Genomic DNA, 13,567 nt, shown 5'->3' with positions numbered 1-13,567 from the left:
GCTCTGCCATTGGTTCCCGTTGGAAACGACCGGCTCTATCTTGGGTTAGTTCTCCAAATCTTTGTTTTGGTCATACCTGTTATCGACAAGCGGAGACACGGGTTAGCAACGAGAGCTGATGTTTGCTACGAATATATAAACACAGCTAGCTAGCTAAATCACCACGCATTACTCACTTATAAGGATAATTGATCGGCACATCAACAAATAAGTAAAGTATGGATTCCGTCAACGCTTTCAACTTGGAGGTAAAATATGAAGCTGTTTTTGTAGCAGTCGTTTTTTTTCGGTTAGCTAACTACATTGCTATCTTAGCTAACTCTCCCAGAGGCAGATATATCTCTACTGGCTAACCAAATGTCGAGCTAGCTAGTTATCTGGCCAAAGATGTCCCAATTGAACCAACTGTTTGCCATGTTACCATGCCATGTTACTAAAATGATCTAGCCCACCAGAAGGACAATATATTAATTTAATAGCAAATCAAATGTAGGTAAGATGCTACCCGCTTGTGACCTTTCTAATCAACAACTCCAACATGGCTACGCAGCTAACGGTAGCTAGCTAAAAGCTATCATGCTAGATGGCGAACTTTTTTTATTATGTTTGTTAACCTAAGATGGATCATCAGTCTTTGAGTGTTATTACTGGTCTCCCATAATTAATGCACAGACCATGACAGAAACAGCTGATAATGTGAACTTTATTGCACGACCAGATTATTGTTTTGTTGGGTTGATTGTGTCGGCCTGTTTTAGTACATAAACCAATGGTTCCTCATTGAGTTAAATAACTAGTTGGTTACAGTAGCTAACTAGCTGCTAGATGGTGGTTTTGTTTAAAAGGAAATGCAACTCAGGTTATGTAATTACAAGCTTGGTAACGTTAGTTTCCCAGTTTTTATGTACAAAGTTATTTGTCTGAAATAAACTATTCGTTAATATAACTGCCAGGTCGCAATTGTAAATGAGAACTTGTTCTCAACTTGCCTACCTGGTTAAATAAAGGTAAAATAAATAACTAAAGTGTTGTGTGGTAGCTAGCTGTTTTCCTCTTGTAGATGACTACACTAGCCATTTATATCCCCGTCAACTGTTACTTTATTTAGCATAATTCGAAAAATGGGCAGCATCACCTTTCATCATTCCCCACGTTGTGTGTATGTTTGCCATTAGCCTGTATATACACCATGTGTTAATTGTAGATGCATCCAGTGTTTTATTTTCATTTTTTAATTTCCAATGAATATCTGTCTACCCTTACTCTCTAAACTTTGGTGTAACTGTGGTTATTATATAAAACACAAATGTGAGTTTTGGATGATTTTATGTGGTCTGGATGAGATGACCTCGTTCAGGTGCTAGCTAAAGGTATTATTCGTTTTCCTCTAACTATAGTTATTCGCCATGATTGACATGAAGCCTCCAATATCGCGAGCAAAGATGATGTCAGTCACTAAATCAGCAATAAAGGCTATCAAGGTAAGTTAGGCCAACATTAGAGCAACGTGCATGTGTGTAAACTGTGTATACTGTAGAAGGAGCACTGTCCTGTTATCTGATAAGTTGAGTGTCTCATTTGAAAATAAAACACGGGTGAAGATATTTTTCTTATGCTAAAATGTGACCATGTCTAAATTCACAACATGACACATTTCATCTTGCCTCTCAGCTATACAAGCATGTCGTCCAGATTGTGGAGAAGTTCATCAAGAAGGTATGTTGCCCATCCGGAGCAGTTTGTGCATATTTTGTGACGTTTTAGTCTTTGGCGAAGTTAATATTTCGTCTGTTCGTGCACACATTTTTTTCTCTGTCTCTCTCTCGGCAATTCCGTCCCTTCATCAGTGATTTGTCGACAGTAGCGATTCTAAAATTGTGTTTTTGTCATTCAATAAGAGACAAATGTTTCATTCAAATTTATTCACTTGAAATAGTGCACAAAACATCCTACTTGGATGTAAAACCTTGTGTATTAGATTCTTGCAAAAAAATGTAAACCAATTACATATATTTTGAGGTGTCTTAGATTAATTGTGACTATTTTGAAGAAGTGTACTGGCTACGGCATCTCAAGATGGACAAACGGTACTATTGCTGCTTTTTTAAAATTGTATTTTTTTACAAGAGATTATGCCAGCACGCTCGTTCGGTTTGCCTATCAGCCGAACTGAGGCATGCAGAAGGCTTTAGCCCTGGGAACCATATAACAAAAACTAGAGTTTTTACCCTTTTTATAAAATGTTTATAAATCATTTAAGGTTTTGACCCTTATTGTAATTTGTAGACCAGTGATAAGGTAGAAATACCAATGATGATGATGATGATAATAACATCTGAGCCTTGTTCCTCAAGTGCAAGCCAGAGCTGAAGGTTCCTGGCCTATACGTGGTGGATTCCATAGTCCGACAGTCCCGACACCAGTTTGGAGTGGACAAGGATGTCTATGGACCAAGGTTCCAAAAGAACTTCACCCCGACCTTCCAGAACCTCTACCTCTGTCCACACGATGACAAGGTAGGTTACTACTGTAGCTGTTTTTTTGTGTGGTGGGGGGGGGGGTGTTAAACCAAGTTAGCGATGCACAGTTTTTGTTCTAGCACTGACACACCAACCAGTTAGTCGCGCGTGGGCGGTTGTGTTCAGTTAGCCGCGCGTGGGCGGTTGTGTTCAGTTAGCCGCGCGTGGGCGGTTGTGTTCAGTTAGCCGCGCGTGGGCGGTTGTGTTCAGTTAGCCGCGCGTGGGCGGTTGTGTTCAGTTAGCCGCGCGTGGGCGGTTGTGTTCAGTTAGCCGCGCGTGGGCGGTTGTGTTCAGTTAGCCGCGCGTGGGCGGTTGTGTTCAGTTAGCCGCGCGTGGGCGGTTGTGTTCAGTTAGCCGCGCGTGGGCGGTTGTGTTCAGTTAGCCGCGCGTGGGCGGTTGTGTTCAGTTAGCCGCGCGTGGGCGGTTGTGTTCAGTTAGCCGCGCGTGGGCGGTTGTGTTCAGTTAGCCGCGCGTGGGCGGTTGTGTTCAGTTAGCCGCGCGTGGGCGGTTGTGTTCAGTTAGCCGCGCGTGGGCGGTTGTGTTCAGTTAGCCGCGCGTGGGCGGTTGTGTTCAGTTAGCCGCGCGTGGGCGGTTGTGTTCAGTTAGCCGCGCGTGGGCGGTTGTGTTCAGTTAGCCGCGCGTGGGCGGTTGTGTTCAGTTAGCCGCGCGTGGGCGGTTGTGTTCAGTTAGCCGCGCGTGGGCGGTTGTGTTGGAGGGAATGTTGAACACGAAAACGTATGTCTAATCCAGTATAAGTTCATGTATAGGATGTATTATACAAGAAACAAAATTCACAAATTCTACAGCACAACGGCAGAGTCTCGTCTAAAGTGTAAAACTACTGATGACTTAATAATTCAGGCCTTCTGGGAAATGTTATGAAGTCCAAAAGTTGCAGACAGAGTTTGTAATACTTCTGACAGCAGTCTTCCTATGTAAAGTTGCTTTTAATTTGTCTGTCTGCATATTTCAAGATATGGCATATGAGGTTGCAGTGAGATACCTAATGGGTTGGACAATATTATTTTCGTCATAACAGGACAGTGCTCCTTATACAGTTTACGCACATACATGTTGCTCTAATGTTGGCCTAACTTACCTTGATAGCCTTTATTGCTGATTTAGTGACTGACATCTTTGCTCGTGATATTGGAGGCTTCATGTCGTAGGCAATGCCTACTAAAAAAAACATAGCCAGCCAGGCGTCTCCGGGCCGACGGGGCTTTGCTGAAGGAGCTCTGCTTCGGTGGCCTCTGGTATAATAATTGAATACTTTTATTGAGTTTACCGGTTGGAGAAATGTGTTGTCGTATTGTGTAGAAAGACACGACTTTACATTTTTTTTTTTTTTACGACTGAATGTATGAATTCAGTGTTTTTGCTAGTTTTGGATATCACCTAGGTCTATATGATCAGGAAGAGTAAGAACAGTAATACCTCCTGAGATTAGTCTTGTTTTTCTGCAAGGTAACAATTGCCACAATGTTTGTTCTTCAAATTCTGTATTTTATTGAAACAAAAATGAATCAAATAGCCTACATTATCTTGAAAAATAAATTAAAGGTTTAGGTTGCCCAAGTTTCATTTTTTTTTATTTTTATGTTTACTCGCAAAGTGAACCTTTTTCATATAACATGCAAATTTGTTGTTTTTCTAAGTCCACAACAATGCTTAAACCACACCAGAAGACTACTTTTGAGGTCTGGTAAAATCAGATACTTTTTGGATGTAGTTACCCTTTAATTCAAATACACACCTAGCAAGAGGCTGTTTAGTGGTGTTTTTGTAGTGAACATGATATGGTAGAGTTTGCAAAACAAATACCCACTTGATTGATTCAAATAATCATGATATCTTTCCGCCAGGTAAGTGTAGTCCACTTTGTACTTAACGTTTTAATTGAGAAGTTTTTTGGGAAAGCCTTTCTACCTACCAGAAGACTGTTTTCATTAGCATCATCGCTAACGGCTACGCAAAGAGGTAGTCACACGCATTGTACACACAGACGCGTGTTCTTGTTGCCTCTTCAGGAAGTTGCAGGAAATACGAATCACTGATGCATTCTGTTCACTTGGTGAAATTATTTTTTCCACCAATATATTTAGTTGATTCCCTGCTGAGGTCAATACATTCCATTTTAATGCCTGGATGCCTTGAGGACCCTAACGACCATATTTGGACCAGAATGAGTCTCCACTACCTATTGTTCCTGCAGTGATGATTCACCAACTTCATCAAATGTTTTCAGAATAATCTCCAAAAAGCCTCGGTATATCTGTAGCCTACGCAAAATTAGGGAGTCAAATGAACAACTCTCACAGATGCCATTTGTTAAGTTACATTGACTAACGAGAGTCACTGAATTTATCGTCGCTGTCTTGCGAGGCCCTGACGTCCTAGGAAAGGAAACCTGGGACTCCAACGTCACTGTCTAGCGAGGCCCTGACGTCCTAGGAAAGGAAACCTGGGACTCCAACGTCACTGTCTAGCGAGGCCCTGACGTCCTAGGAAAGGAAACCTGGGAAATCCTTCGGTTTGCTGTCCTGATGTGACACTATGGACATATAACCACATGGTAATGATTAACGAATAGCAAAGGGATATAAGAGAGACTTTATTCAGTCGGTTTGACACCATTTTAAATAAAACTAGTCAACACTTCCTGTTCGGTCGCCAATCAACACACAGTACATAGTCTACTGTACGCCACTCAACACACAGTACATAGTCTACTGTACGCCACTCAACACACAGTACATAGTCTACTGTACGCCACTCAACACACAGTACATAGTCTACTGTACGCCACTCAACACACAGTACATAGTCTACTGTACGCCACTCAACACACAGTACATTGTCTACTGTACGCCACTCAACACACAGTACATAGTCTACTGTACGCCAAAGGGATATAGGAGAGACTTTATTCAGTCGGTTTGACACTTCTTTTTAATAAAGCTAGTCAACACTTCCTGTTCGGTCGCCAATCAACACACAGTAAATAGTCTACGCCACTATGAAAGGGTGAAAGAAAATAAATGAATGTGTCAAATAATTAGCATAAGATGTTTGACTCATCATTGCCACTTACATAGGAACAAGCAAATTCACCAGCATCATGCTGGCTCCATACTTGGTGTGGGTAGTAGTCGACTAGTTACTATTGGGCCAGGTGTGGGTAGTAGTCGACTAGTTACTATTGGGCCAGGTGTGGGTGGTAGTCGACTAGTTACTATTGGGCCAGGTGTGGGTGGTAGTCGACTAGTTACTATTGGGCCAGGTGTGGGTGGTAGTCGACTAGTTACTATTGGGCCAGGTGTGGGTAGTAGTCGACTAATTACTATTGAGGCAGGTGTGGGTGGTGGTCGACTAATTACTATTGGGCCAGGTGGGGGTGGTAGTCGACTAATTACTATTGGGCCAGGTGTGGGGGGGTAGTCGACTAATTACTATTGGGCCAGGTGTGGGGGGGGGGTAGTCGACTAATTACTATTGGGCCAGGTGTGGGGGGGTAGTCGACTAATTACTATTGGGCCAGGTGTTGGGGGGGGTAGTCGACTAATTACTATTGGGCCAGGTGTGGGGGGGGGTAGTCGACTAATTACTATTGGGCCAGGTGTGGGGGGGTAGTCGACTAATTGAGCTGGTTTCTGATCAACTCTCTTTCTCTCTATGCAGAGTAAGATCATCCGTGTTCTCAACCTGTGGCAGAAGAACGCTGTGTTTGAGATGGATGTCGTCCAGCCCCTGTTGGATATGGCTACTGGCTCTTTCGTCCTTGCTCCCTCCCCCCAGGAGGACCTCCGGGCCCAGCCCCCAGTCTCCAGTGCCTCCATAGCAGCAGCCCAGCACCAGGCCCCTGTCTCCATAGCAGCAGCCCAGCTCCAGCCCCCTGTCTCCATAGCAGCAACCCAGCACCAGCCCCCTGTCTCCATAGCAGCAGCAGTCCAGCACCTGGCCCAGCCCCCTGTCTCCATAGCAGCAGCAGCCCAGCCCTCTGTCTCCATAGCAGCAGCAGCCCAGCACCTGGCCCAGCCCCCTGTCTCCATAGCAGCAGCAGCCCAGCCCCCTGTCTCCATAGCAGCAGCCCTGCCCCAGCTCCCATCACAGCTTCGGAACCCTGAGGCTCTGGCGGCTGTGGCTCAGCTCTTCCAGTCTGGACAGGGACACGAGGTGAGTGAGAGCTATAGAAATGAAAGTGTTCCCATAGAGATTCTAATTCCTAACCAAGAGGTTACCTGTCATTTTGCCATGGTCAGATGTTCTACTCCCGTTTTATACTAAGTCTCTATTGTAATAGCTACACTATTACACAGTAGTAGCTCATACGGCAGGGTAGCCTAGTGGTTAGAGTGTTGGACTAGTAACCGGAAGGTTGCAAGTTCAAACCCCCGAGCTGACAAGGTACAAATCTGTCGTTCAGGCAGTTAACCCACTGTTCCTAGGGCCGTCATTGAAAATAAGAATTAGTTCTTAACTGACTTGCCTGGTTAAATAAAGGTACAATATAAATAAATAAATACACCCCAAAACAAAATGACTGGGACAGAAATACAAATGAACACGTCTCTAGTTTTTCTCTTCAGTGTTTGTTCTCCATGACTCCTTTGTCTGTTTACTGTGAACAATGTAGTTCTACTGAAAATACGTTTTTATACCAGGCTAGTAGAGGATAAATACATGATATTATCTTGCTGGTAGCAACTGATTTGATGGATTGTGTGTCATCTGGCTGTTATCCCCTCCTGTCTGTGTCCAGCTTCAGAAGATACTTCTGAGGTTCCAGCCAGGGCAGCAGACCACCACTCTGGTTCCCAACACCATGGCGGACGAGACTCAAACTACTGTTCCCAACACCTTGTCTGACCAGACCCACTCACAGAGGGTCCAAGGCCAGCATAACACACACCATCCACTGTTCAACACACACCACACACATCCTGCAGAGCAGAATAACTCACTAGCTAAGGTAATTCATTATTGTACGCAAAGCAAATTTCTGACCAACAGACCTTTTTTTTTTTTAAAGAGGCCTAATCTAACAGGACAGCATTTCCGTGGTTTTCATAAAGCCTCCTTGAAATGGGTGGTCGGTCACGGATATTAAGTCAACTCTAGTGTGATTTGTTATGGATGTGTCGCTAAATCAGGGTGTTGTGGTTGTTATGGCGGGTTCTGTCTTCAGAAACTACTGGACCGTTTTGATTACGACGACGAACCAGAAGAAGTGAAGAAAGAGGAATTGGATTCCCTTGTTCCGGGAAACGTTTACGGTGGCCAGTTTCCTGGTCAAGCGCCGCCCAACATGGAGCAGCAATTTCAGGGTCATATGATGGGCCAGCCTGGGAGGCAGCAGACACCTGGTGAAGGATACCCTGGTCTGAACAAGGGCTACAACCAGAGCCAGCACACTGCCCAGCAGAACCAGGACCAGGGAAACCCCAGAGAGAGAGAAGATCCGTCTGGGAGGAGGGATGGGAGGGAGGGGAGGCAGCGCGGCCACGGCAGGAGGTCACGCTCCAGGTCTGGCTCTCGGTAAGAAGCTGGAACCATGGTTGATATTAGTTGGTTTTTGTTGAGGACACTTTTTTTTTTAAACCTGTAAAAATGTTGTTTAGGCTGAACCGATCCTCTGTAACAGAACCCTGCCTGTCCCCACCTTTTTTAGCTTGGCTTTTAGTTCATGATTGTACTGTTATTTGAATAATCCTTTCTTGCTTTTATATCCTTATTTTTAATTGTTTACCTATTTCATTTTACTGTATGTTGCGATTAAAAAATATATATATATATTTTTATAAATGCACTTGATCTCTCCAGATCTCCCAGGAGAAAGAGATCCAGGTCCAACTCTCGCTCCCGGAAGCCCCGACATTCCTCCCAGGGCTCCGGGTCCCGCTCCAGGGAGAGTCGCTGGAACTCTCCTCGTTCCCGCTCGCAGGAGAGGAAGGAGAGAGAGAAGGACAAAGACCGTAGACAAAAAGGTCTGCCCAGCATCAAGAGCCAGACACTCAGTGGTACGTACTGTCAGATGATACACGAGGACCCGCGTCGTACCCCTTTCCCTACTATACAATTGGTACCCTATTCCCTACTATACAATTGGTACCCTATTCCCTACTATACAATTGGTACCCTATTCCCTACTATACAATTGGTACCCTATTCCCTACTATACAATTGGTACCCTATTCCCTACTATACAATTGGTACCCTATTCCCTACTATACAATTGGTACCCTATTCCCTACTATACAATTGGTACCCTATTCCCTACTATACAATTGGTACCCTATTCCCTACTATACAATTGGTACCCTATTCCCTACTATACAATTGGTACCCTATTCCCTACTATACAATTGGTACCCTATTCCCTACTATACAATTGGTACCCTATTCCCTACTATACAATTGGTACCCTATTCCCTACTATACAATTGGTACCCTATTCCCTACTATACAATTGGTACCCTATTCCCTACTATACAATTGGTACCCTATTCCCTACTATACAATCGGTACCCTATTCCCTACTATACAATCGGTACCCTATTCCCTACTATACAATTGGTACCCTATTCCCTACTATATTTGACAAGGGCCCCGTATTGAATGTTTCCCTCGTTGTTGTAGTTTGCACCACGACTCTGTGGGTGGGCCAGCTAGACAAGAAGACTTCTCGGCAGGACGTCATGTGTTTACTAGAGGAGTTTGGGCAGATTGACTCCATTAATGTAAGTGTATATACTTACTGGCACCCTAATCCCTTTGTTATAGTGCACTACTTTTGACCAGGGCCCATCAGGAATAACCAAGGGAGTGCTCTGTATAACTAATGGGAGGGGGGGGGGGTTCACCCTGAAAAAATGGTCTAGGAACAAATTAGGTAATACTAACCTGTTCCCTCTCCCCTCCAGATGATCCCTCCTCGGGGATGTGCCTACATAGTGATGGTCCACAGGCAGGATGCCTACAGAGCTCTGCACAAACTCGGCAGGGGATCCTTCAAGGTCAACCAGAAGGCTATCAAGGTACTTGTTGATTTATTTATGTACGTTAAACCAACTTGTGGCCTGGCCAGTTTGTCAAATAACATTCTGATTTACAATGTAGACCTGGTAAATATGGGACCTCTGGCTCTTTTTAAAAGCAAGATAAAAAAAACACTAAGGAGATTGTTCAAAACGGCAACCAAAACACTTCCATTTGCGACCATTTGACTTTGCAGTGCTATACATTATTTTATTGGTTGCTAGGCTGCCAGTGGGAATATTTTTGTTAGCTGGTCACTGTTTTTAGTTTTTGGCTCACAATTTGTTTTTAAATTTTATTATCAAGATTTATTCAAACAGCGGTGTGTTATGCAAGCCGGCTATTCAACAAGTTTGGTCTGAAGTCGTTGTTGAATCTTTGTGATGCGTATTTCAGTCATCCCTACTATACAATTCATATGTTTGAATTAACATTTCTAGAGGCTTTCCCACAAAACCTTCCTGATTTTTAAATGTTAACTGTAAAGTAGGCAGAATGATATTAATGATGATTTTTATCAATTGCGTGTAATTTTTTTGGTTGTTGTTGCAAACTCTGCCAACATTGTACAGTACAAAAACACCAATAGCTGCTAGGCGAATTAAAGGACAACTACACACCCCCTCAAAAAAAAATAAGCGATTTTTTTTTTTTTTACCAGACCTCAAAAGTTGTCTCTTCTGTCGGTGTGGCCATCGCTATGGTAATGGCCGGCCTGCTCTGCTGGCCATTGGGCAGAGGCCTAATACAAAAAAAAAAAAAAAGTGTCTACCATCTGCTGTGGCAGATAAATTCTACTGGTCATTCAGGTTTATTACCAGGTAAAATATTTTTGCCGCATTTAATTATACCAAAAATCATGAGCATGCTTAGTAATGTTTCTAAAACCAAGGAATGTATTACAATTAAGACAACTACATTGCTCAATTAAATGTAATATTTTGTTGTCCTGCGTCTTTAAAACCCTCCTAAAGGATCGGATCCCTTTTTTCCAATTTTCGCCAATAATGACATACCCAAATCTAACTGCCTGTAGCTCAGGACCTGAAGCAAGGATATGCATATTCTTGATGCAAGAGAAAGGCCATAATGTATTATTCCAGCCCAGGTGCAGTTTAGGATTTGGCCACTAGATGGCAGCAGTGTGTGCAACGTTTTAGACTGATCCAATGAACCATTGCATGTATGTCCAAAATGTTGTATCAAGACTGCCCAAATGTGCCTAATTGGTTTATTAATACATTTTCAAGTTCATAACTGTGCACTCTCCTCCAACAATGGGGGGGTGCCGTCAGGTAGGGAATCCACTAGATAGCACAACCACAAAGTCAAAATTGACTATATTGTAAATATGCATAGCACAACCACAAAGTCAAAATTTACTATATTGTAAATATGCATAGCGCAACCACAAAGTCAAAATTGACGATATCGTAAATATGCATGAAAAACAAACATTTTGTGTTTTTGGTGTTCATTTGGGTTAGGCATAAGGTTAGCGGTGTGGTTAGGTTTAACCCCTTAGGGTAAATGTCAGCTCCCCGCGGAAATCTAATTGGCATAATACCCCCTCTTTTTTTTTAAACAAACAAATCTGTCAGTTTATGTTAAATATATATATATATTATTATTTTTTTGCATTGGATGTGTCTCAAACCACCACATTCAACCAAAACTCAGCTAAAAAAGAAATGTCCTCTTAGTCAACTGTGCTTATTTTCAGCAAACTTTACTTGTTAGTAATTTGTATGAACATAAGATTCAACAACTGAGACAAACCGAACAAGTTCCACAGACATGTGACTAACAGAAACTGAATAATGTGTCCCTGAACAAAGGGGGGGGTCAAAATCATAAGTAAGTCGGTATCTGGTGTGGTCACCAGCTGCATTAAGTACTGCAGTGCATTTGTAAATGAGAACTTGTTCTCAACTTGCCTACCTGGTTAAATAAAGGTAAAATAAAATCTCCTCATGGACTGTACCGGATTTGCCAGTTCTTGCTGTGAGATGTTACCCCACTCTTCCACCAAGGTACCTGCAAGTTCCCGGACATTTCTGGGGGGAATGGCCCTAGCCCTCCGATCCAACAGGTCCCAGACGTGCTCAATGGGATTGAGATCCGGGCTCTTCGCTGACCATGGCAGAACACTGACGTTCCTGTCTTGCAGGAAATCACACACTGAACGAGCAGTGTGGCTGGTGGCATTGTCATGCTGGAGGGTCATGTCAGGATGAGCGTGCAGGAAGGGTACTTCATGAGGGAGGAGGATGTCTTCCCTGTAACGCACAGCATTGAGATTGCCTGCAATGACAGCAAGCTCAGTCCGATGATGCTGTGATACACCGCCCCAGACCATGACAGACCCTCCACCTCCAAACCATTTTTTTTGTTGTTGTTGGGTTTATTATTTATTTCAACTTTATTTAACCTGGCTAAGATAAAGCAAAGCAGTGCGACAGAAACAACAGAGTTACACATGGAATAAACAAACGTACAGTCAATAACGCAATAGAAAATATATATACAGTGTGTGCAAAAGGAGGTTAAGGCAATAAATAGGCCATAGTAGTGAAGTAATTACAATTTAATAAATTAACACTGGAGGGATAGATGAGCAGATGAGGATGTCCACATAATCAGAACCGTCCAGAGTAGTGATGCTAGTTGGGTGGGCGGGTGCGGGCAACGATTGGTTGAAGAGCATTCATTTAGTTTTACTAGCATTTTAAGAGCAGTTGGAGGCCACGGAAGGAGTGTTGTATGGTGTTGAAGCTAATTTTGAGGTTTGTTAACAGTGTCCAAAGAAGGGCCAGATGTGTACAGAATGGTGTCGTCTGCGTAGAGGTGGATCAGAGAAAAGTTGGCCTGAAAATTGAACCCTGTGGTACCCCCATAGAGACTGCCAGAGGTCCGGACAACAGGCCCTCAGAGTTCAGTGTGTCAAATCGATCTGAGAAGTAGTTAGTGAAACAGGTGAGGCAGTCATTAGAGAAACCAAGGCTGTTGAGTCTGCTGATAAGAATACGGTGATTGGCAGAGTTGAAAGCCTTGGCCAGGTTGATGAAGACGGCTGCACAGTAATGTCTTTTATTTATGGCAGTTATGATATTGTTTAGTACCTTGAGCGTGGCTGAGGTGCACCCGTGACCAGCTCGGAAACCGGATAGCACAGCGGAGAAGGAACGGTGGGATTTGAAATGGTCGGTGATCTGTTTTGTTCACTTGACTTTTGAAGACTTTAGAAAGGCAGGGCAGGATGGATATAGGTCTATAGCAGTTTGGGTCTAGAGGCATGGCAGGGCAGGATGGATATAGGTTTGTAACAGTTTGGGCAAAGAGTGTCACCCCCTTTGAAGAGGGGGATCTTTAGGAATCTCAGATGATACGGATAATTTTAGGAAGAGATGGTCCAGGTTGTTTAGCCCAGCTGATTTTGTAGGGATTCAGATTTTGCAGCTCTTTCAGGACATCTGCTGTCTGGATTTGGGTGAAGGAGAAGCGGGGGAGGCTTGGGCGAGTTGCTGCGGGGGGTACAGAGCTGTTGATCGGGGTTGGGGTAGCCAGGTGGAAAGCATGGCCAGCTGTAGAGAAATGCTTATTAAATCCACGATAATTGAGAATTTCATCAGTGGTGACAGTGTTTCCTAGCCTCAGTGCAGTGGGCAACTGGGAGGAGGTGCTCTTATTCTCCATGGACTTTACAGTGTCCCAAAACCTTTTAGAATTAGTTCCGCAGGATGCAAATTTCTGTTTGAAAAAGCTAGCCTTTGCTTTCCTAACTGCCTGTGTGTATTGGTTCTGGACTTCCCTGAAAAGTTGCATATCGTGGGGACTATTTGATGATAGTGCAGTACACCACAGGATGTTTTTGTGCTGGTCGAGGGCAGTCAAGTCTGGAGTGAACCAAGGGCTATATCTGTACTTAGTTCTTTTATTTTAAGATGGTGAGGAAAGCACTTTTTTAAAGAACATCCAGGCATCCTCTACTGACGGGATGAGGTCAATAT

At 43.6% G+C, this 13,567-nt stretch overlaps 1 protein-coding gene across 1 annotated transcript in view; it reads left to right on the top strand.

The window, feature by feature from the left end:
* Positions 1 to 31: 31 nt before the first annotated feature.
* LOC109885625 (SR-related and CTD-associated factor 4-like) overlaps positions 32 to 13,567 on the top strand; it is a 51,222-nt gene continuing 37,686 nt past the window's right edge. Inside the window, exons 1-10 of the mRNA XM_031795374.1 lie at positions 32 to 248; positions 1,398 to 1,481; positions 1,672 to 1,716; positions 2,355 to 2,516; positions 6,201 to 6,695; positions 7,282 to 7,491; positions 7,708 to 8,057; positions 8,343 to 8,539; positions 9,159 to 9,259; positions 9,443 to 9,556. Coding sequence (XP_031651234.1) covers positions 219 to 248; positions 1,398 to 1,481; positions 1,672 to 1,716; positions 2,355 to 2,516; positions 6,201 to 6,695; positions 7,282 to 7,491; positions 7,708 to 8,057; positions 8,343 to 8,539; positions 9,159 to 9,259; positions 9,443 to 9,556 — 1,788 coding nt within the window. The 5' untranslated portion in view covers positions 32 to 218. The remainder of the gene's footprint in view (positions 249 to 1,397; positions 1,482 to 1,671; positions 1,717 to 2,354; positions 2,517 to 6,200; positions 6,696 to 7,281; positions 7,492 to 7,707; positions 8,058 to 8,342; positions 8,540 to 9,158; positions 9,260 to 9,442; positions 9,557 to 13,567) is intronic.

This window comes from Oncorhynchus kisutch, linkage group LG18 (assembly GCF_002021735.2).
Source record: "Oncorhynchus kisutch isolate 150728-3 linkage group LG18, Okis_V2, whole genome shotgun sequence".
Lineage (NCBI taxonomy): Eukaryota > Metazoa > Chordata > Actinopteri > Salmoniformes > Salmonidae > Oncorhynchus > Oncorhynchus kisutch.
The sequence above is the reverse complement of the archived record's forward strand: the minus strand, read 5'-3'. Positions and strand labels throughout refer to the sequence as shown.